This window comes from Pelobates fuscus, chromosome 5 (genome assembly GCF_036172605.1).
Source record: "Pelobates fuscus isolate aPelFus1 chromosome 5, aPelFus1.pri, whole genome shotgun sequence".
Classification (NCBI taxonomy): domain Eukaryota; kingdom Metazoa; phylum Chordata; class Amphibia; order Anura; family Pelobatidae; genus Pelobates; species Pelobates fuscus.
Genome location: NC_086321.1, coordinates 126,240,809 through 126,266,065, shown reverse-complemented (window position 1 = coordinate 126,266,065; position 25,257 = coordinate 126,240,809). Strand labels below are relative to the sequence as shown.

Here is a 25,257-nt window from a genome sequence, read left to right as displayed (position 1 = left end):
AAATGTATTGATTGGAAAAAAGAACCTGTTTAAAAATAGGCACCTCCCACACATCAGGTCTATGCTGAAGAACTGACTGACAGGAGAGAGCAGGAGAACCCTCCTTCATGTGGTTCTCATGCTTTCAAGCACAGCAACAACAGAACATTCACTATGGTTAATATGATGAATCTGTAGCCAATACTTCTAGTTCTGGCTAGAGGAGACTAGGCCCAGCGTGTCAGCATCATGGAGAAAGATTGCCAATCCTATCACATTGTGGGTAGGACAGGAAGTATAACACCCACTGTATCTTAATGTTTATACTCCCCCCTGTGCCCCTTGTCTTTATATTTATTATGTTTTTTTCTTTGTGCCGGATCTCAATACTTGGGCGCTGCCGTTTTGTTCTCCTCTGTCCATGATGTCTGCAGTTTGCCCTTTTGTGGGATTATTGTGATTGATGAATTGTGGGTAAATTATCTTTGCAACTGAAATGAAACTTTGTTTAAACTGCAGCCATTGACACAATTTGTCAAAGATCATGCTCCCTATAAGAAAAAATAGTCCCTACATTTTCTTATGTTTAACTAACAAAACTAAGGTGAATTTATAAAAACAAAAACAAAGAGAAGGACAAATAACAATTAAGTTGAAACTAAAACTTACAAAGTGACAGTGTTGCTTTAATGGACAACTGTCATCAAATTTTTACTTCTTGTTTTATAAAACTGAATTAGATTTAAAGAAGCTTAATAATTTCTATTGATAATATTTTCTAAAAATAAATAACTTTTCTTGCCTAACTTGCCTGCTGCTGCAGGCTCACACAGTTAGGTTGAGCAGCAGCTGGTCAGATACCAATAGTATACATAATCCTTAAAAAAAAAGTAATTAAAGGACAACTATAGACACCCAGACCAGTTCAGCTCAATGAAGTGGTCTGGGTGCCAGATCCCTCTAGTTTTAACCCTGCAGCTGAAAACATAGCAGTTTCAGAGAAACTGCTATGTTTCACTGAGGGTTAATCCAGCCTCTAGTGGCTGTCTCACTGACAGCCGCTAAAAGGCACTTCCACGATTCTCACTGTGAAAATCACAGTGAGAAGACGCTGAGCGTCCATAGGAAAGCATTAAGTAATGCTTTCATATGGGCTGTTTGAATGCACGTGGCTCTTGCCGCGCATGCGCATTCAGACCTGACATCGGCTGGGGATGGATAGTTTCCCAGCACAGAGGGAGCCCGGCGCTGGAGAAAGGTAAGTGGCTGAAGGGGTTTTAACCTCTTGAGCCCAACAGGAGGGGGGCCCTGAGGGTCGGGGGGACATAATGACCCTATAGTGCCAGGAAAACAAGTTTGTTTTCCTGGTGCCAGGAAAACAAGTTTGTTTTCCTGGCACTATAGTGCTCCTTTAAGTATTGTTTAATTGTAATGCATTTTTTTTTTTTAAAGCGTGAAGTGCATGGATGACATTTGTCCTAAAGACTTTACATTCTAAGTACAGTATCATTTAAAAATAAGTATTTTTAAAATATTAATGTTAAGCTATATTTTTGAAACTTTATTTAAAAAATATTTTAAAATAATTTTATTTCATTTTTATGCTATCCCTTCCAGGGTAGTTACTTGATGACCTATACACAACAAGGTACAATTACAAATGTCACAACTTCTTTCACCCTGGGAGCAATCGACAGTTTGGTGCTTCCTCTACAGCAAAGTTTTCAAATTCGTTTTACTCAGGTATGTAATGTATTGTGAGAGTGTGTCTGTCAAATCAGTGATAATCTGTTAGTCATTGAGTGTATGTGTGTCTGTCAATGTTTGTGTGTCTGCATGTGTGTCTGTCAATGAAGGACTGTGTGTTTCATACCAGTTAGTCTGTGTTTGTCATTGAATGTGTGTGTGTGACTGTTAGTTTGTGTCTGTCAGGTGTGTATGTCAGTCAGTATATGTGTATCTGAGAGTGTGTTTGTGTCAGTCAATGAACGTGTGTGTTGGTTAAACAGTGTGTGAGACAATGACTGTCAGTGAGTGTATGTGTATCTGAGAGTGTGTTTGTGTCACTGTGTGTCTGTCAGTTAAACAGTGTGTGAGACAATGATTGTCTGTCAGTGAGCGTACGTGTATTAGTTAGGATATGTTGTCTGTCAGTGTAAGTGTGTGTGTGTGTGTGTTGGTTAAACAGTGTGTGTGCCAATAAGTGCGTGTATGGCTCAGTAAGAGTGTGTGTGCTTGAAATGATTAGGTCCGAAGAGGAAAAGATGGAGCTTTAAAAGGAAAAGGTGGTGCCTAAAGAGGAAGGTGCGGGTCTTAATCAGGATGAGGTGCGGCCTTGACAGGGAGGGGTGGGGTTAATTTAGATTAAGAGGTGGCCAAGTTTAGTCATGCCTAGGGAAGCACGAAACTAAAATACACCACTTGGCGCAGAGGGACATTATAGAATTAGGAATTCAGTTTTGTATTATTAACACTATAGTTTTCCTTTAACCCCTTAAGACCGCAGGACGTACTATGCCGTCCTTATTTAGATGGCTCTAAAATCCGCAGGGCGGCATAGAACGTCCTGCGGTCTTATGTACTTACCCGGTCGCCGGCTATCCCACGCCGGCGATCGCGGTATGGGGGACTTACCTGGGAGCCCAGGGAGTCCCCCTCCATCCTCTTCGGCCCCCCAGGGCCATGTGATCGCGAGGTCCTTGCGAGGACCCCGCGATCACATGGACGGCATAGCCATCCATGTCAATGCCAGCAGGGGGAGTGCCTGTAATGACAGGTACTCCCCCTGCTGTCTGAAATTCAAATAAAATCTGTTAAAACAGTGTAAAAATAAGATTATATATACTTAGATCATATATATATTTATTATATATATGATCTAAGTATATATATACACATATACACATATACACATAAATATACATACACTGTCTACATGTATTTTAATATTAATATATACATAATTATATATATATATTAATATCAAAATACACGTACAATGATATTGATTAAATATATATATAATTTTTATTATATATATATATTTATATATAATAAAAAATAAATAAATATATAAATACGTTAAAAAAAATAATACAAAATAAATAGATAAAAAATATATAAACATGCGAAATTTCGTTCTAACTGTATTTTAAAATTAATATATATATATTGATATCAAAATACATGTAGAACGAAATAATATATATATCTATATACATAAGTATATACGTATATATCACTAAATATATATATAAATAAAAATAATAAAAAAAATTATATACATATATATGCACACATATATATATATATATACACACCTATATATATAATAACTCTACGCATATATTTATGTAATAATTTTACATAATTAGGTCATTTTATTAATTACAATTAGCGGGACCTGCCTGACAACCCATGCTGAAACTATAGGGAATTTAATTTGCTAGCACTATATTTAACCCTATAACTTTCCAAGACACCATAAAACCTGTACATGGGGGGTACTGTTTTACTCGGAAGACTTCGCTGAACACAAATATTAGTGTTTCAAAACAGTAAAATCTATTACAACGACGATATCGTCAGTGACAGTGACATTTTTTGCATTTTTCACACACAAATGGCACTTACACTGACGATATAATTGTTGTGATACGTTTTACTGTTTTGAAACACTAATATTTGTGTTCAGCGAAGTCTCCTGAGTATAACAGTACCCCTCATGTACAGGTTTTATGGTGTTTTCAAAAGTTACAGAGTCAAATATAAGGTTTGCGTTTCAGTTTTTTCACATTAAAATTCGCCAGGTTGCCTTTGAGACCGTATGGTAGCCCAGGAATGAAAATTATCTCCATGATGGCATACCATTTGCAATAGTAGACAACCCAGGGTATTGCAAATAGGGTATGGTTTTTTTTTTTAGTAGCCACTTAGTCACAAACACTGGCCAAAATTTGCGTTCAAATTAGTTTTTTGCATTTTCAAATATTAACACTAACTTTGGCCAGTGTTTGTGACCAAGTGGCTACTAAAAAAGACTGGACATACTCCATTTGCAATACCTTGGGTTGTCTACTTTTGCAAATGGTATGCCATCATGGGGGTAATTCTTATTTCTGGGCTACCATATGGTCTCAAAGGCAACGTAACCAATCTGGCGAATTTCAATGTGAAAAAACTGAAATATGTAACATGCTATATTTGACCCTGTAACTTCCCAAAACACCATAAAACCTGTACATAGGGGGTACTGATTTACACGTGAGACATCGCTGAATACAAATATGTGTATTTTATTGCAGTAAAAGCAAACAGTATTATGACATTCACAGTTAGAATGTCACGTAGAACTAAAAAAATTTAAAAAAAATCTTATTTTCTCTCATTTTTGTAATATTTTTTTCATATTAAATTATGTTCCATACCTAAATATTTGATGTTAAACGAAAGCCCTGTTTCCCCTGAATAAAATGATATATAATAAGTGTGGGTGCATTTAATATGAAAGAGGTGAATTACGGTTGGACAGACATGTAGCGCAAATGCCAGGTTTTGTTTACGGTTTTTTTGGATCACAACTTGTACATTTGGCTGCGGTCTTAAGGGGTTAAGAAGGGATGGAAAAAAATGACATAGAGAGAGCAGAGTAGCAAATATCATTGAGGTGGTGCTTTGAAGTTCATTTCACAATAACAGATGTAATAAAAGAATTGAGAACTAAATTAGCAATCAGTCACTAGAGTAACTTGGTATATCTGAAAAACACTCACCATCGTGAGTAATTCATAAAAACCTATGTAATTATAGAAACAAGCCAAAACTCTGTTCTGTTAAATTAAATATCCTGTATATAGGAGTCAACTGAGGGACAGGAGGAAGAATTAGTCATATCATGCAGCATGCAGGAGCGACCCCAGTAAGAGGGGTGCCTATGCATGAATATTGCCAAAAGCTTAAAGGGTTACTCCAAACAAAAAACAGAGTAAGTAAATTTAAACTTGAAACACAATTTTAAACCATATCTATTTGTGAATTTGTGGTTACATAGTTACATAGCTAAAAGAGACTTGTGTCCATCAAGTTCAGCCTTCCTCACATATGTTTTTGCTGTTGATCCAAAAGAAGGCAAAAAAAACACGAATCCGTTTTGCACCGGGGCCCCATGGATTGTGTGTACCCCGCTGTTTGCAAGTATTTATCCAATTGCTGTTTAAACATCTGTATGGACTCTGATAAAACCACCTCTTCAAGCAGAGAATTCCATATCCTTATTGTTCTTACTGTAAAAAATAAAACACACCTTTTTTTTGCATTAGATGACATCTCCTTTCTTCCAGCCTAAATGTGTGACCTTGTGTCCTATGTATAGCCCTGTTTATGAATAGATTTCCAGATAATGGTTTGTACTGGCCCTGAATATATTTGTATAATGTTATCATATCCCCTCTGAGGTGCCGTTTTTCCAAACTAAAAAGATTTAAATTTTTTATCCTTTCTTCGTAAAAATGCTCCATTCCTTTTATCAATTTTGTAGCTCGTCTCTGCACTTTTAGTGCCATGATATGATTCAGGTGCCCAAAATTGCACAGCATATGCAAAGGTTGGTCTTACCAGCGATTTTATAAAGATGCTAAATTATATTTTCATCCTGAGGATTTATGCCCCTATTTATACATGACAAAACCTTACTGGCCTTAGCAACTGCAGATTGACATTGCATATTCCTGCCTAATTTGTTGTCTATAACAATTCCCAAATCCTTCTCGTGTGTGATGATCCCTAATTCATACTCCTTTTCTCAATGTACACATATTAATGTTAAACAAGCATTAGGTTACTGTAAACAATCCATAAACAATGTGTATAGTTATATGTTTTAAATATTGCCCTCAGCTGTAGTGATATAGGTTTATATAAAGGAAATTTGAAATAAATACATTTTTATGGTCTTTAGGTGATTCATTTTCTCAGTTCCACTTGGACTTCATACAAATGAACCTTGAGCTATTTTGAAAGGGTCCTGCAGCAAAGGCTTGTCTCTGTGTAAGATAACTGATGATTAATTGAAAAGCCAGTTTCTCTATTTCGACCTGTGAAATCATTAACGCTACCAAGTAACTGTTGCTGCTTGAACATGGTACTGTTTACCAATTTGTGTTGCTGGTGTAAGCTGAAAGGAAGGAGGTAGTCATGTAGCACTGATTCAACCTTATCTCACAATGCTTTTAAATCAAAGTTTCTACCATATATTCTTATGTTACAGGAAGGAACAACCCCATCTTTTCTCAGTGGAAATCCTGGTTACGTGGTTGGCTTACCTCTTCTGGCGGGATTTAAATTGCCACAATATCCTTTTTTTTTTACACCATCTTATCTTTGTAATATGATTTTTATCTATTTCTTGACATGTTCAATTTAGAAGAGATAATTCTTATGTGAAATTGTCCCTTCCCAGTATTTTCAATAGTATCTTTACTTGTGCTTATATTTAACAAATATGTATTTGTGAGGTGTGAAAAATAACATTTAAATTCCTTGTTTTCTCGTAACCTTCTTAGGCCCTCGTCAATCATTATAAGTTCTGTCCTTTGCACCCGTGGTCAGCACAGGGAACGAATATATAGAGAAGAGGAGGAAAGACACATTTTTTATTTCTCCTCCTCTTTTGCCTGCTGTACCCTCGCTGCACCTGGTCGGAATTTTGTTGTCATGACATTTGCTAAATCTTTGATATAAGATTTAAAAGAAAACCAAGCATCACATGAAAAATGTTCCTTATTGTATTACCGACTTTTTATATAACAAGAATGTTCATGTTCCAAAGATAACCCTATGTGTGAAACAAGAACAGTGTCATCTTTGACTCTCTATGATTCGTTATGTGAAAGTGTTTGGGGTTGACTTACCTTTGTCATTACCTTGATATGGGTCAGTGAAAGAATCCATAGAAAGGAGTGTTAACGTTTTCCTGTAGCGCGGAAATAAAAATCCATACAGAGGTTAACAAATATAATACCTAAATCTCAGGTGTTGGATAAATGATTTTCTCTTATATAATTTTATTTATTTTTTTTAAATGGAGGTATTGTACTAGAATTTGGCTTATTGCTTATACCGGTTAACGTTAAAATACATGGTGTAGTCGTAACAAAGGTGTAAACCAAGCCTGTTAAACTCGTGGCCCACAATTATATGTTTGTGGCCCAGTGAGCCGCGAGTTTCACATGCTTACTAAGGCAGAGTAGGCACCTGCTCTCCCCATATTGCCGGGGGAGAGGAAGGTGGCGGCAGCGAGGGAGCTCAGTGTTCCTGCTCCTCACTGCTCGCGACGTCATTCCAGCACCCGGCATCATTACAGAGGGTGCGCGCGAGCAGTAAGGAGCAGGAAGACTGAGCTCCCGGGAGGAGATCCTCAATGGACCCCAGGGATAGGCCCCACATCATTTTTTGTTTGTTTTGTTTTTTAATCAAGGGCCAGAGTTTAGTAGAGTCGCGGTGCTGGGATTTAGTTCAGGGGGGATGGGGGGGGCTGAGAATTAGTAAAGAGGGGGGGACTGGGGTTTAGCAGAGGGGATGCTGTTTTTTTCTTATACTGTACTTTTCAAAACAAACCTACGTTTCTATAAAAATTTAAGGTTTTTTTTTTTTTTGCAGCCCACATAAACTTAAACCTTGTTTATTTGGCCCGTGCTAGCCTTCGAGTTTGACATGCTTGGTGTAAACTCTGGTTTTGAACATGTTCTGTGAAAAATGCTTCATTAAGTTGTTCCACAAAATAGCTTATTAATGGGGCCTGCTTTAAAAATAGAGTAAATGTAGCAAATTCCATAACTGATGCTCCTTAACAAAGCTTTTATAAGTCTGGTATTATTCAGAGTACAGACCGATTCGGCCAACTGACCCTGTTGAAAAGCTCAAAGGACCAAAGCTGCTTGGCTGAATATGGCAACAGGGCAACAGTTTTATTTGGTTATAACATGGTGTCTGGTTGCATATTGCGGTAAGTAACTAATACATACTTCTAAATAGCTTTCTCATTTGACTGGAGAAAAAAATCTATATTTTGTAACCCAAGATATGTTACTTCATTTGTAACTTATCATTAGCTGCAAAGAAACTGAGCGTTGGGTGTCGGAAGAGCCCCAGTTTTTAAAGAAAGACTCAATGTACCATAACCACTACAGTAAGGTGTTTATAATACATATATTGTCTGTTACTTTTTGGAAACGAAATGTTTATTAATGGAGAATTTAAAGTATAACATCTAATAATATTGCTTCAGATGATTAAAGGGACACTCCAAGCACCAAAAAAACTGTTTAATGAAGAAGTCGTGGTGTATAGATTATGCCCCTGTAGTCTCACTGCTCAATTCTCCGTCATGAAGAGTTACCGTATATACTCGAGTATAAGACGAGTTTTTCAGCACATTTTTTGTGCTGAAAAACACTAACTCGTCTTATACTCGAGTCAGTTGTCTGTATTATGGCAATTTACATTGCCATAATACAGACATGGACCGGGGGCTGTCAGGAAGCTGTTACTTACCTTCACAGCAGCTCCTGTCAGCTCCCTTCTCTCTCCTCCGTCCGTGCAGCTCCCAGGTCAGCTCCCTCTGCAACTCTCGCGAGAGCCGCGGGGTCAGAGCGTTGCCACGGGTTACCGTGGCAACGCTCCGTGCGGCCGCGAGAGTTGCAGAGGTAGCTGACCTGGGAGCTGCATGCACCGGAGAAGAGAGAAGGGAGCTGACAGGAGCTGCTGTGAAGGTAAGTAACAGCTTCCTGACAGCCCCCTCCTACAGCCCATCCACTGGACCACCAGGGAGTGAGAGCCCCCCTCCCTGGCCAGCTAACAAGCAGGGAGGGGGGACGATACAAATATTAATAATAAAACAAAAAATAATTAAAATAATAACATAAAAATAATAATACAAATAATAATAAAATAAAAAAAAGTTACCTAAAAAAAATAACATTTTAAAAAAATATTAAAATAATAATTAAATAATAATTAATAAAATGCCCACCCCCCACCAATGCTCTGCACTCATACACACACACTGCACATACACACACTGCACTGCATTCATTATAAACACACTGCATTCACACACACTGCACTCACACACACTGCACTCATATACACACACTGCACTGCATTCATTATACACACACTGCATACACACTGCACTCATACACACTGCACTGCATTCATTATATACACACTGCATTCATACACACACACACTGCACTCATATACACACTGCACTCATTTATACACACACTGCATACTCATTATACACACACTGCACTGCATTCATTATACACACACTGCACTCATACACACACACACATTGCACTCATACACACACACACACACTGCACTCATACACACACACACACTGCACTCATACACACACACACTGCACTCATACACACACACTGCATTCATACACACTGCACTCATACACACACACACTGCACTCATGCACACACACTGCACTCATGCACACACACTGCACTCATGCACACACACTGCACTCATACATACACACTGCACTGCATTCATTATACACACACTGCACTCATACACACACACACACACACACACTGCACTCCATTCATTATATACACACTGCACTCATACACACTGCACTCATATACACACACTGCATACACACACACTGCATACACACACACTGCATACACACACTGCATACACACACACTGCATACACACACTGCATACACACACTGCATACACACACTGCATACACACACACTGCATACACACACACTGCATACACACACACTGCATACACACACACTGCATACACACACACTGCATACACACACACACTGCATACACACACACAGCACTCACACACACACACTGCATTAATTATATACACACTGTAAATAAATATTCAGTTAATATAATTTTTTTAGGATCTAATTTTATTTAGAAATTTACCAGTAGCTGCTGCATTTCCCACCCTAGTCTTATACTCGAGTCAATAAGTTTTCCCAGTTTTTGGGGGTAAAATTAGGGGCCTCGGCTTATATTCGGGTCGGCTTATACTCGAGTATATACGGTAAATTACTTTGTTTATACATTTTATTTTTGCAGCCCAAGCCATACCTTGGCTGAAAAATCACAAAGACTTCCTAGATACCTGAAAAAGAGCCTAATTTGTTTAGCTCTCATTTTTGCAACTCCCAAATTGTAGAGAATTGATTAGTGAGACTGCATGGGCATGTTCTTTACAGCAAAACTGCTTCATTAAGTAAAGCTGTTTTTGTGCTTAGGGTAAAAAAATTTATATATAGTTTCTCTCCACTGAATACTAAAATTGAACGTCATTACTGTGCTATGCAGTAAAGGAAAATGTATTGGTGTTGCAAGCAGTTCAGTGTAACCCATCTTATTGCAAATCCATCTCCTGTATGTGAAATCACTTTCCATTTCCTCAGGCTGGGGGGGTTTGGGGTAGGAAATCTTCATTTCTAAAGAAGATTGTGCCATTTAAAGAGAGAGTGCTATTCAGTGCATATTGGCAACTATATAACCTCTTCAGTTGTTTTAAGTTATTACATAGCTTAGTAATGCACCCACAAGGGCGTCAGAGGAAGGAGCTGCACATGAATAGGCAAAAGGCTTTGTGGTTTTCCTAACAACATTTTGGTGATCGCTGTAACGCTGCACGTGTATTTTGTATTCAAATTCTTCTATACTTCTTACAACACTTTGAGCATATTTTTTTTACATTTAGTTTGAGTGAGGGGTTATTGTTTTGTTGTTGGGGTTTTTGTAAAAAAAAAATGTTTTAAAGAAGCAGTTGATTTTTAAAATTGTGGGTTCTAGACTCTAATACTTGGAGATTCTTTTGGTTCTGAAATGCATTTTGTCCAAATTTGGGCATTTAGATTAATTGTAGGTGAATCATGAACTAACTGAAATGCGCAATGGTTGAGCATGTTTGTTTTTAATGCGATTCTGAATTTCACAGTAACATAAAAAAAGACATGACTGACAGCAAAAAAAAAAAAAAAAAAAAAAAAAGAGGATTGGTAGTCACTTAATACTAAATAAATAGAGATTTTATTCACAGATTAAGTGAGTAATAGAGGGGGAGAAAGGGAGGAGCAGCCAGAGAAAATTATTTATATATATTATATTGCTATAAGCTCACATATATATTGCTATAAGCTCACTGGCTGAATTCTTATCTTATTGCCAGGTGCAAGCCAGAGCTTTCTGTATCCAAACGAGGTAGAGAAATAGTTGCACGCACGGTCTTCTATAAAATCCAGTATATATTTAAAATTAGGATCAACGTTTCAGTAATTTCCAGGACTTTCATCAGGATTTCCCCTGATTAAATATTTTTTATCACATGATATGTGAACCAAATGGTGGGAAAATGTCCCTAGCCAGTACTGCAAAATAAATAAATGGCCAATTCATTCATCCATGGCAGATATGTGTGTATGAGTAAAGGGGGCCAGTCAAATGTATTTAAACCCAGGACAGGCCTACAGAATGTGGCAAGCAGGATATAAGCAGTAATGGGTTCCAGGCCAACAGAATGTGGCAAGCAGGATATAAGCAGTAATGGGTTCCAGGCCAACAGAATGTGGCAAGCAGGATATAAGCAGTAATGGGTTCCAGGCCAACAGAATGTGGCAAGCAGGATATAAGCAGTAATGGGTTCCAGGCCAACAGAATGTGGCAAGCAGGATATATGCAGTAATGGGTTCCAGGCCAACAGAATGTGGCAAGCAGGATATAAGCAGTAATGGGTTCCAGGCCAACAGAATGTGGCAAGCAGGATATAAGCAGTAATGAGTTCCAGGCCAACAGAATGTGGCAAGCAGGATATAAGCAGTAATGGGTTCCAGGCCAACAGAATGTGGCAAGCAGGATATAAGCAGTAATGGGTTCCAGGCCAACAGAATGTGGCAAGCAGGATATAAGCAGTAATGGGTTCCAGGCCAACAGAATGTGGCAAGCAGGATATATGCAGTAATGGGTTCCAGGCCAACAGAATGTGGCAAGCAGGATATAAGCAGTAATGGGTTCCAGGCCAACAGAATGTGGCAAGCAGGATATATGCAGTAATGGGTTCCAGGCCAACAGAATGTGGCAAGCAGGATATAAGCAGTAATGGGTTTCACGCCGCCTAACCTTCCCATGGTCTCTGAAATAAGTCTTTAATCTCTCGGCAGAGATCATCTCCTTATATTTGCATCATATGCCACTATATTATTTGTTCTGCATTATTCTTGTACTGTTCTTACATATGAGAATCCTCTGTCCTACAATAGCTTTGTCATACTTGTAAAATTTGTTCTACCAATACCTCAATAAAAATAGATTAACAAAAAGGAAAAAAATGAGAAGTCAGATAAACAATATACCGTTATTATTATATTCACAAAAACACACTTAAAAAAGAAAGCAAAAAAAACATGTACAAGGTTATTTACTAGAATGAGAACTGTCATTGTTATTTGCATATATCAATTCATTATAAATTAGGGTTATTCCTTATACTATCTCTATTGCTGGTCTGATATAAGTGAACTTTTTAGTATTTTCACTAATTTAGCGTAAATAAAGTGTTGCGGTATTCCTTTAAATTAGCTGTTCTGTTTTGTGGTAATGGTTTGCTTTCAGTATTAACTCCATGTGTTCAGAATAATTTATTTGATTATTTTATTTTTTTAAAGTCTTAGTTACTCTGAAACAGCATTTTGCCAACTTGCAGCAGATGTTGTCCTGAACGTTCTAAGAGACCAGCAGTTCCCAGAATATGTAGCCTCATTTGGAAATTCTCAACCACAGAATGTGTTAGACTGGGTGCCGATTGTTGATGTTACTGCTGTTACTCCTACAGAAGTGGTAAGATCTCTGTGCTGTAATCTTGTCCTGTTATACCTTAAAGTGACACAATAGTCACTAAAACAACTTTAGCTAGATGAAGCAGTTTTGGTGTATAGATCATGCTCCAACATTTTTACTGCTCAGTTCTCTGCCATTTACGAGATAAATCACTTTGTGTAAGTCACATGCAGGGAGGTGAGACTTGGGCTGCAAAAGCAACCTTCCTAAACACTTCCTTCAAAGAGTCATCTAATGTTTACACTTCATTTATTGCAAATTCTGTTTAATTTAAAATGTATTATCCCTTGCTCTGTTAATAGCTTGCTAGACTCTGCAGGAGCCTCCTGTATGTGATTAAGGTTCAATTTACAGAGCAGGAGTTCTTAATATATTTAGTGTCCTGCTAATATAATATCAGGGACACCACAAATTGAGTGGAGGTGAAAGATCTTTAAACTCTTTTTGATGGAGGGTTTTCTGAAATTCCACGTTTTTGATAGAGGTATTTGTGGCACTTTTGCAATGTGTTTGTTCCACTGTACTTTCAAACTTCTCTCTCCTAGAGGGGCTGTCACAACAATATTGCTTTTGAATATTTTATAAAGAGATTTTATGAATTAAGCATGTTGACTGTATTATAAATTATTTTGGTTGCATTGGAAGTTCAAAGTAAGGACAAAAATGTCTTATGGCCAAATCCTAGTTTCACAAAACATGACAATAGATGGAGATTTTCACAGTGGTTGCAATCAAGAGCAGTGGCAGTATGGAACCTTCCCACAGATTACACAAGTGGGTCTAACCAGTCCAAGATTTAGGGATTACCCAGTTGTGTCTAAGGTGTTTTTACAAGAAGGAAGAAAAAACAACAACCCACTTTAGACACAACAGGGTAATCACTAAATTATGGACTGGTTGGGGGGTACTTGAGGACTGGGTCAGGAACCCCTGCTATAGAGAATACCACAGTCTCTCTCGATCCTCAATAGACCTCAGTGTTGTACTCTTGCACATGTGAGAAAGTCAAGTAGTGACGCAACTCCTGGTAGATGAAGCACTTGGTAGAAGATGGATGGCTCCTGCAGTGGCCAACTTCAGGTAAGTACACTGATCAGCCACCACATTAAAATCACTGACAGATTAAGTGAATATTGTTTATTATATTATTTCAATGACACCTGTCAAGGGGTGGGGTTATATGGGGAAGCAAGTAAACAGTCAGTTCTTAAATTTCAGCATGGTCAGAGCATGTCCAAAACGGCAAGTCTTGTGGGATTTTCCCAGTAGGCAGTGGCTAGTACAAAACAAAAGTAGTACAAGGAAGAACTACCAGTGAACCAGCATCAGTGTCATTGGCGCCCAAGGCTCATTGCTGCACATGGGGAGTCTCTTTCAATAACACAGAACTACTCTAGCTCAGATTGCTGGAAAACGTAATGCTGGCCAAGATACACTGTGTGTTCTGACACCTTTCTATCGCAGTTTGCTGCGTGTAGGGCTACGTAGCCACAGACCTAAACTGACATAATGCTAACACAGCATCATGGTAGATATACTCCACAATCATGATACTTTTAGCACATACATTTTAAAATTTCCAGTTGGAGACAAAACTTTTGTTTTATGGCTTGTTAAAATGGAAGCAATAGCAGTTAAAGTGGGTGCATGAGAACGTTCTTAATCACCCTGTAAAGCATTCAAATCTGAAGCAATCACTGGAATCTATATCAAGCAGGGTCAAATGCAGACAGATTCAAAATACATATACAAGTTATAGGACAAATATTGCAGTGAGTGAATTAAAGGTTTTAAAGCTAAACCTTTCTAATTGAAATAAAAGCGGGGGTGGGGTGTTTGTAGAAGGTTGCCATTGCTGTACTCTATTGACCCTAGTAATGTCTTGGCCAGTAAAATTTCAACAACTTACATATATATATACATGTAATATGTATCTTCTATTTTGTTTTAGAACACGTGTAAAATGCCAGTGTCTTTAGAACTAGAAGTGAGATGGACTAAATATGGATCATTGGTTAATCCTCAAGCACAGATTGTGAATGTTACACAAAAGATTACTTACAATGCTATCCCGGTAAGTAGAAAATTATTTTTTCAGCAATTTTTTTCTAGAAATTGTCCAACTTGGATTGTTGAAGCCTGCAGTTTGTTTATTAAAAAAATGTCTTAGCTATCTTTGGCTGTCAAGTGTATATATGAATGTGTGATGATAATGCAAGAGTACAGTCTGAGTAACTGAGCACTCCAGGGCAGACAGCCCTAACATATAGCAACCATATTACTTTATCAAACGCTAACATAAATATTTACAATGTACCATTTGTATAATTAGGGTGAATGAAGATGTCATGTCTTAATACGTGACAAAATTAACATTTATGTCAAAATAGCCAAACTGAAAACCACTGATTTGGAGATTTATTTTTTTAATTACCGTGCCAAAAGCTTTAAATTCAGTTTGGGGTTTATTTACTAAAACCTATTCACTCTTTCTACACTTTGATGACTTGGCCAGTAAACCCGGTTGTGGCAAAGATTAATCCTCATTTGTAAGCTGGGTGCTAAACAAATAATCCATAGACTATTTGTTTAGCACCTGTACCTGACTGTTAGGGTTGATTGGGAGACTTACACCAAATGCATTTGCACCGTGTATTCATTTGTTGACTGACAAAATAATGGAGTGATTTGCTGTATGCCAGCATCAGCTCTGCATTTATCAGCTCCATAATCCAGGCTTTAAGTGCAATGCAAATGTAGGATAACCTAGCCTTTTGTACTGTAAATGCATGCATTTCTTGTAAACAGATCAAATATGACCCATATTAAATTTGTCCTGTTGACCACATGGATGCGATTTATAATGTGTTGAACTTCTAATACCTAACAATGATAATCTGTACATTCACTCTGTATATGATTATTAATGGTTTCCCCCTCTTTATAGACAGCTTTTCTTGGAAGTGAAAAACTTGTACAGATCTTCTCTTCCGTCACTTTTGTTGATGTGTCTGCATCCGCAGAACCTGGTTACAAAGCTCAACCAACCTTTGATGCCAAGCTGCCCTTTGATTTCTTCTACCCATTTGTATAATTAGCAGGTAGCACATTAGGTTATCTGATTTAGCTCTGTAAATATTAATTGGTAGCTGTAAATGATTACAGTGGGAATTATCCTGCTATGTTTAAGTGCCACAAAGACAGGATTTAAGCAATATCTTAACATTAAAAACATGACAATGATATGTTGTGTTCTAGCAACATGATCCATAACATGGACAGAATGAATGCAAAATGCAAGGTTACTTTGAAAGATGTAACCGTCCATAGAGATATACTTAAAGGGACACTATAGTATCAGTTATGCAAATGTGTATTCCTGACACTATAGTTCTAAAACACCATTTAGGTGGTCGGCTCCCTTTCTCCCTATTATTCTTTATAAAACACCAGCAAATTCTGTAGCTCTGTAAAACTAATTTACTCACCTTTTTCCAGCGCTGCACAGGGCTCCTCGCATCTGGCTTTGGCCCAGATCAGCTTCCTTGTAGGAAAGCATTGGATTGGCTAAGATTGTCAGTTCTGATGGTCTCACCCAAAGAGGAGGGGTGGGGGCAGGACCAAAACCCAGCTGGCCAATCAGCATCTCCTCAGAGCGGAGCCTGGAGACGCTGAACATCAGTGATGCACACTCTACAGCACTGACCCAGGGAGCACTTCTAGTGGCCATCTGACTGTCACTAGACTAATGTAAACCCTGCCTTTTCTCTGAAAATGGCTGCAGGAACTGACTATACTCACCAGAACAACTACAATAAGCTGTAGCTTATCTGATGACTATAGTGTCCCTTTTAAAGCCTGACAGGGGTATGTACAGCATCACCAAAGAAAGAATGAGACCCTACATTCATTATAGCTTGTAGGTATGTGTACATTGCTGAACAGTCTTCTACATAGACAAGTATGCAGAGTCTTCTAAGAAAGCGTAATTCCCAAAGCTGCAGTCATGGAGTAAAGAGTTCACCTGGGGAATTTGGAACAGTCTATTTTGTAAACACTCTCAGGACCACTGCGGCAACTTTGTACACATCCTTGGAAGGTAAAAGTTACAGGTCTTTCAAAATTCGTCACCCGTTTGAAGTGTAAGGAGAGCTGGGATCGACTGCTTCCAATTAGAAAAATTTCTCCTTATATTGCACTAAAGTTCGTAACAGCCAGATTAAGACTCCATTGACCCTGGGAATATATTATGTTTACATGAGGCCATCTCATTACTTTTGTACTCTTACCTTATATAGCACACTTAAACAAAAAACAATCCGTAAAAACAACAGCACTAAAGCTAGATCTGCTTTAGCTTGCTGCAGAAAGTGACAATTTCCACTCTGCTTATTATGTGGAAAGCCGTAACATACATCTAAAATGAAAGAACAAACGGGTCAGCGCGATCGCACCACAAAAAGAACTAAAAAAGTCAGCTCACCTAAAAGATGGGGTACCCTCACAGACCTTAAAATGTCTCATCAAATGACATTAACAGCTTAGTGTTTGTGTACGAACGTGTGCTTGTGCTTTAAAATTTATAATAAAATGACTAAATAGTGCAGACCAAATAGATATAATTTTGAGTTTCCCTGCTCATGGAATGGCACAGTCACCCATTAGAAGCACAGCAGTACTTCTTTATTATGCTTCTCCTTGGTAATGCCGTATCACCAGAATATTTACCTATACAGCATGCACCGGATTAAAGACTTCACTCAAGCATGAACAAGCAGTTGTATGTCTGAGAGACACGGTCCCTTATAGTTTGTGTTCAATGTCCTAAAGAGGTGAAGACATATGTTGAATGACGAAACCTTACACTTGAAGAGGAACTGCCATTTCTCTGAAAGTGACCGTTACTCTCTCATCCTTGGCTCAACTGCATTCCTCAAATCAGGAGGTGCTTTAAAAAAAGTAAAGTATAAAAACCACACCTTGTATGTGGGTGTCAGCACTCTTTGATGCTTCAGACCCACTTGAGCATCTGCTTTGAAGGTGGCATACAAGTACATTCCTTCAGTAGTGTTGTAGCTCCATAACCAAACCTGTACACACAATCACTATATGCCTAGCATACCCATACATTGTTTATAAGTTATAAACTTTTTTTTTCCCCCCATAATGAAAGGATGATCCCATATCAGTTAGCTATTGGGTTATGCAAAAACTAGAATAAATGGCTATGCATCTTTAAAAAGGTATATCACTGACACTAAACCATATAAAACCAAATAATGGTGGACACTTTCAGCATGTGCACCAAGAATCTAAAAATAAATAAATATATAACTGCTGGTTTTCTACTAGAACAAATTGTCAAGAAGCCTTGAGTACCACTGTTTTGTTTAAACATGTGTAAAAATCATTTTTATTTATTGAGAAATTAATATGTATTTTTATACAATAAAGCTAAATCAAAATATACAAATGTTGCTTCTTTTTTTTTTTTTAACATGATGTTCATTAAAATAGAATTAGACATAAAATATGGGCCAAGAAAACGCTTACTGGAAAAAAAAAAAAAAAAAATCAAGAATGTGCTGCTTCGGATGAATCCGGAATTAAATTATGTTGCTGTAGTACTTTCTGTAGTCTGGAAATCTCTTGCTCCTGTGGAAAATTGAAATGAAAAATACAACATTTAATGCACATTTTTGTAATACTTAAGCATGGCGTTGCAGAAGTGTGAACCATACTTTTCAGGAAGTTCAACTAGACTAATAGCTGAGAATCATGGGCAATTTAGTTTAACCATTTGCAGTGTGTGGGTTAGCATTAACTTGTGGAAGAAGGCAATGCTCCAAGAGAACGTTCAGACCATCATTGGGTGATAAAGCACCATTTTACTTTACTTCTCACCTCTACGATGAGTCATGGAACACAAAGTGCTGTATTTCTAGACTTGTTTAAAATGAGAAGCATTCAGAGAGTTGTATTGTTTGCTTCTACAAGTGATGCGTGACTAATAAGCCAATAAACAAGTTATAAGAAACAGCAGTTCTATATACAATTACTGTTCTTGGATATCTAATATAATTAAAATTATGTATTTATTTTTCTTATTAAATTTATTTACTGAAATTGTGGGAGGGGAATTTTTTGTTTTTGTTTGGAGACTATATGGCATCCCTTATCCAATTTTTTTTTTTTTTTTTTTTTTATAAAATCAGATGTGCTGCTCATGGGTATGTATTTATAAGGAACCCAACCAAGTAGGTAAATGCAGTAAGAATGGAGGGAGTCATTATGTATACTCCCTCACTGCCAAGAAATCTTTTTCTATTGGTTTAATGCGGGAGCCAACGCAGTAGGTAAGTGGGGCTTAGGAGGTGATATCGTTTTGGTGGCATGCATGTCTATGTATTTACTTGGCTAGCAAAAGTACAAAACCTACATGTGCAATGCCAGAAAAAAATGAATAAAAAGTTAAAAATGTCCCTCAGAACTCATAGCCACAGCCAGTCAAATGAATACTAAAGTAATTTAATACTACCATTTTATGGCTTAATGCAAACTTTAATCTCACGTAAGACAACTTAGCTGTTTCAATATGGTAAAACAAAAACAACCCATGACATCATTAAGTTAAAAATTTCGATTAAAAAAAGAACTAAACCTGTGTTACCTGTTCAGAACACTGCTGTTCCAGTTGTGAGACTCTCGCCAGTAACACATCTTGTTTATGTTTTAACTTATGGATTTTGTCTTCTGCACGGCTCTTTACAGACAGAATGACACCTGTGGATTATTAAATATTCTGCTTATTAGAAATCCTTGGGCATAGATTTTGTTTGGGAGAGGGGAGATTGTCAAACCATTTCACAGCTTTAGAAACTTTAGAAGCTCCCAGAGCTAGCCTTAACTTCCACCTTGCCCCACCCTCTCCCATGTAAAACTAAAATCAGAAAAAGGCTGTGAGCAGGATGGAAGTAAGGGATTAAAATACAGGACAACCAGATACATCTAAAATTCAGTAGACAGTGGTTCTACAATTATGTTTAATCCTCCACTGCAGGGGTGTTCAACCCCTGTCCCACAGACACATTTCTTCTCATGTATGAGTTAAATATGAAGCTTCAATCAAAATATCAACTGGTGCATGTCCCTTTTAAATCACATTGAATCTTTCAGATTAAATTAAAAGTGCAAATTTAAGACCCAAAATGTAAAGAATTTCTGAAATTGCACTCTGCACTCCTCAATATGTGTCTGCAATCTCTCAGTTCCAAAATTGCAGCTCGTCCTAGGGAGGGTATAAATTTGCACTAAAGTACTTTGATGTGCATTGTCCCCTTTAGGGCCATAGTTGTCAAAACACACTTGCCTTAAATGGACAATATAGGCACCCAGACCACTGCAGCCGATTGAAGTGGTCTGGGTGCATAGTACCAGGTCCCTCAAACGGTAATTATAGCAGTTTTTAAGAAACTGCAAAAATTACCTTTGAGGGTTAACTCCACCTCTAGTGGCCGTCTACACTGGTTTTGATTACAGTAACCCCTGATCCAGCACCACATTCTTCTTGTAGCTTTATCCTCCATAGTTCAAGTCAGTCCTACTCACTGGGGAGGGAGATTAGGAAAGGTGGACATGAGCAGCACTGAGGGTGCGTGCCGTCATTGGCTGTCTGGCACTAAGTGTGCACAGGATTGTCAGTAGCCCCAATTATGTGGCCAGGGGTGAAGTTACAGCTCTGGCAGCAGAGAAGTTGAACACTGCAGTGTTTCATAGCAAAAAGCTGCACAAAAAGTGGTCTTGGTTCCAAAATTGGAACCAAGACCACTTCAAAATCAGGAAAGTAGTCATAGTGCTTGAAGTAACCCTTTTTAAATAATTAATTTATATGGCTAAAAGTTATAACTGCCATGACACCGTACTTTGCGCCTTCATTTAATGGAAGGGGGAAAAAAAAAAAGCTAAGTAAAATATTAGATTGCTATATTAAGTTAAAATTTATATTGGTCATTTAACTCAACCAATGTATATTTTGTGGAAGAGGACAAATAAATGAATAAACACTTACCATTCACTATCCTGGCCACTCGCCAAAGCCGAAGCAAAATCAGTAGCCCAACTGCACTGAATACATCTTCCCGAGAGATATAGACAATGTCAATGATGAAGGAGATTATCACAATAACAGCGTCAAAAACTTCAAATTTGTGATGGAAGAATTCTAGACGGAAAGCATATAGCTTTGCAACAATTTCCACAAGAAAAATGCTCAAGACAGAAATACTCAAATAATGGAAAATCTAGGGAAATAAAAGTCAAAACAAAAATAAAGTTAGAAGGATGCTTTGTCAATCACACATCTATAGTAGAAATGTACTTTAGGAATCTTTTTGCCAGCAATGATGGCTAACCCCTGTATAGTGCAAAGTTTTGGGGACTACAATTCCCAGGATACTTAGCCAGCCTGATGGATGACGTATGTACCATACTATTTTCTGCATTGATATCAATCACAGATGCTAATCATGAACGTATCCAATTAAATAAAATGTACGGTAGGATTCTACAGACATGGGTTTTGCACCCGCTGAAGAGCACATTAAGCCTAATTCCTAATATTCAAACATATGTTATAAGTTAAACTGAGAATAAATGCTTGTGTAGGCTGACAGCAGCACAGAGTATACTCTTAGTTGTATTCAATACTTATCCAAAACCAAAAAAATCTTGTGTAAGAAAGGGGCGGGTGCAGGCTATGGTGCTTAGTGTGTCCCTAGAATTCTTTATTTTACAAATGTGTTTTATGATCATTGTCCAGGATTAGAATTGTATCCGCTTCAGATAAATAATGAATGACAAGAGAAGAAACCCAGGTGTGTCTCTTCGATGGAGAAAATGCATGGTGGCTCTCTACCACAGAATGGAGTGACCCTTTAAATTTCATCCACATTCACAAAATGTCAAGAGTTTGCTATAAGCAGCTTTAGGACAGGACAGTTTTGGTTAAGATACAGTAGGTAAAATATGTATGTTTAATAGGATGCGGTTTGCATGCTTGCATTCAAGTCCTTTTATAGGGGTGGAGAAGGCAGTCTATTAGTATGAAGAGGTAGACTCAATATGCAGGCCTTTTGGGGGGAGGTAGGGGTTAAGGAGCAAGTGTAAAGAAATGTAATAGTAATAATAGTGAATTTTAGAGATGTTTAATACACAAACATTTGAAGCTTACCTCTGGTATGATGTGGTCAACTTTTTCTACAAGCAATTCTAAATCCAAAAGGATCTCAACGAGGACAAACAAAGCATCAAGAATAACAAGACACACAATGGCAATCTATAAAAGAAAAGAAAAAAATATATATATATCAACAACCATTCCATAGTATCAAGAAGCAATCGTAGTTTGGCACAATACAAAGTAGTACAAAAGATAAAACCTAATAATACAATATACCAATATACAATTTCTGTCACATATGCAGATAAACAAAATTATACGTGCAGACGTACCTCTAAAGAACTAGGATGATTTCCCATTCACTAGGTAAAGCAATCGACCCATCCCACGTTAATGATCACTAATCAACAATTGTGTTGATTTAGAATGCCGACCTCTCAAAACCCAACACATGTCCAGTTACCCTACAGAGACTTGATTTCTCCCACTCCTCGTTCATCTTTGTATTGAATGACTGAAAGACTTCTGCTGGGTTTAGGCTGTTCCTGGACCCTTTCACGTAGCAATCCCACATGTGCCAGTTTGTTAGGAGTTTGTTCACATTTGAGTGCAACGCTGCAAATTTAATTTTGTGTTGGTATTCAGAGTTCTGAAAGTTACATCTTCTACAGATGGAGGTTATTTAGATAAAGCAATTAGAGAGAGGGCAGCTATACGGGCAGTGGTAGAACTAATGTAGAGAGGGCCCTGGTACAAGAATGTTTTTTTTTTTGGACCCCTATCTAGAACAAGAGTGGTGAAAAGATAGATCACCAGCTGGCATAGTATTGTGAAAGTTGTATGACAGATGGGGATCTACCATTTGCCCATTCTTTCAGGGTTGTATTTGTGGGCAGTATTTGTTCGTTTAAATGTAAGTATGTCTTTGTATAGAGTATGTGAGTGCATGTAGGTGTGTATTTGTATGTAGGGTTACCATTGGAATGTAGCGGTGTCTGTAGTGTTTGAATGCTAGGGTGTGCTAGCAAATAGTGCTGGTGTGCTTTTGTGTGTAGTGCTGATGTTTGCATACAATATTAGCGTTTTAATACAGGGGTGTGTTGGTATGTAATGTTTGCATTGTTGTATTTGGATGTAGTGTTGGCTTTTAAATGTGGGTGTATAATGGTGTGTAGTATTGGTGTTTGAGTGAAAGGGTGTGTATGTATATAATTTTGGAGTTTGAGTGCAGGGGTTTCTTTGTATGTAATGTTTGTGTTTTATTGCAGGGGTGTGTTTGCATGCTGTGTTGGTGTCTGCACATACATAAACACACATTTTCATATACGCACTGACACATACACAAACAGGTATACACACATACGTCACAATTTATTTACAGCCAATTAGCTTAACTTTGTCTGTAGGAGGGTGGCTTAATGGAGGTGCTGGCTGAGGCTGATATGTGGCAGCAGCTCACTCGTTTCTCCTCTCTATTTTTCCACTCCCTTGTGGCGCGCTCTCCATATAGCTGGGAGGAAGTCACAGGCTGTCACTTCCTCCCAGCTGGCTGACATCACAGGGGCCCAGTAAGGCTCTTAAAGAGCCAGGCCCCTGCTGAGGGATATCCATCGAGCTGGGCTAAGCCCCCGAGTGTTCTGAGTCCCGGAACCCTGGAGGGTGCCCGTCACTAGGGCCCATTACTCATTCCTATACCTCTGCAACTCTCTTATTGCCACTGTCACCTCTTCATCTTTTACTGAACCCATTCTTCTGTGTTTGATATATTATATCATATTCATAAGATTATACATACAATTCCTCAAGTAAATGTGTACGCTCTGTAAAAGTCAAACTGTCTGATGATAGTGGATTTAAAAAGAAAAATTATACATAAACCCCGACCTCCCCCCCCCCCCCCCAAAAAAAAAAATGGTATCATTATACATATCATATACTTAACAAAAGCTTGTTTCCACTCCCTCCAAGATGGCAACCTCATATTTGATTCATACATGTTAACAACCCAGCTAGTCCATGCTAGATTGTGGTTTGTGTTCTATTATATGATAAAAGTGTAATTACTGAATAGCAAGTTTTGGTAAAGCTATATTGTGGAAAACCTCCTAGAGCAACCCGTCCAAGGTAGAAAGATTGAAACATTAAGCAACTCATGTTCCTCAACTTTATTTTGCTTTTTTACAATGGCATGATGGACTACAAAGAATACAGTTGGACAAAATCACACAGGCCAGTATTTTACTTTGGTGATGACAACCGACAGTAGCATGGAATAGGAGTTGGTAATCTTTCGGTCAACATTGCTGATAGATTATATTGGGTGTTCTAATAAAATATGAGCTGGTGGCATCTTGATGTCCACATGTGGTACAATTTTTTCCACTAGACTCTTAAGATTAAGTTATAAAAAGATGCTACTCTCACTGTACCTGAAATTTGTGGCTGCTGAGGAGCCATTTAAGCGCATCCCTGAAGGTATAGGCAGATGTGAAAGGGTGGGGTTTCTTTTCTACGTCCTCGTCATGCTTCTCATCTTCCGCATGGAATTCCTTGTGTTCTTGGGGGACATCTCCCACAGACGTAAAGTGGTCAAGATAGTTAGCCATCTTTGATGTGTTACTTTAAGCACATTACACTATATAGAACAAGAGTAGTATTCCCAACCTAAAAACAAAATAAAAAATTCCAAAATAGTCAATAAAACACCAACAGAAAGGTGTGTGCAGATATTACCTAGCATAAAATTAATCCATAGCTGCCAAAAAATATAAACAGATAGCAAATGCTTGGCTGGGGGGACTGATTCACAAGAACCATATTTAAGACTTGGACACATTTTTAATACTAAAAACCAAAGAGAACGTTACCTGCGCTCTGGCCTAAATCCCCATGTACATTTTGTAATACTGATTTTTTTAAATGTATTTATTTTTTAAATATGGGCATATGAATTATATTGTTGTATGTACAATAAGACATTCACATATTTTTAAGGGCTCAAAATTAATCAATCCAAGGTTAGATTATTAAGGTTTTGGGGCTTTTTTTGGGGGGGGGGGGAGGGGTTGTTGTTTTTTTAAGGAGTACAATATGGGGGGGAGGGGAGGAAGAAAAGCAGTACAGGTTAAAGGCAATCATACACTTTGGCTTGAATGCAATTTTCGTTTTACTTTTTTTTTTTTTTACTAAAATCAA

At 37.8% G+C, this 25,257-nt stretch overlaps 2 protein-coding genes across 2 annotated transcripts in view; one reads left to right on the top strand and one right to left on the bottom strand.

Annotated features, from left to right (window-relative positions):
* TCTN1 (tectonic family member 1) overlaps window positions 1-16,404 on the top strand; it is a 42,113-nt gene extending 25,709 nt beyond the window's left edge. The window contains exons 9-14 of the mRNA XM_063454244.1: window positions 1,597-1,722; window positions 6,245-6,327; window positions 7,841-7,981; window positions 12,713-12,884; window positions 14,836-14,958; window positions 15,832-16,404. Coding sequence (XP_063310314.1) covers window positions 1,597-1,722; window positions 6,245-6,327; window positions 7,841-7,981; window positions 12,713-12,884; window positions 14,836-14,958; window positions 15,832-15,978 — 792 coding nt within the window. The 3' untranslated portion in view covers window positions 15,979-16,404. The remainder of the gene's footprint in view (window positions 1-1,596; window positions 1,723-6,244; window positions 6,328-7,840; window positions 7,982-12,712; window positions 12,885-14,835; window positions 14,959-15,831) is intronic.
* A 1,910-nt stretch (window positions 16,405-18,314) lies between these two features.
* Window positions 18,315-25,257, bottom strand: part of HVCN1 (hydrogen voltage gated channel 1) — a 30,447-nt gene continuing 23,504 nt past the window's right edge. Inside the window, exons 2-6 of the mRNA XM_063456978.1 lie at window positions 24,492-24,726; window positions 22,114-22,218; window positions 20,953-21,184; window positions 19,555-19,667; window positions 18,315-18,539 (exon numbers count right to left, since the gene is read on the bottom strand). Coding sequence (XP_063313048.1) covers window positions 18,459-18,539; window positions 19,555-19,667; window positions 20,953-21,184; window positions 22,114-22,218; window positions 24,492-24,668 — 708 coding nt within the window. The 5' untranslated portion in view covers window positions 24,669-24,726 and the 3' untranslated portion in view covers window positions 18,315-18,458. The remainder of the gene's footprint in view (window positions 18,540-19,554; window positions 19,668-20,952; window positions 21,185-22,113; window positions 22,219-24,491; window positions 24,727-25,257) is intronic.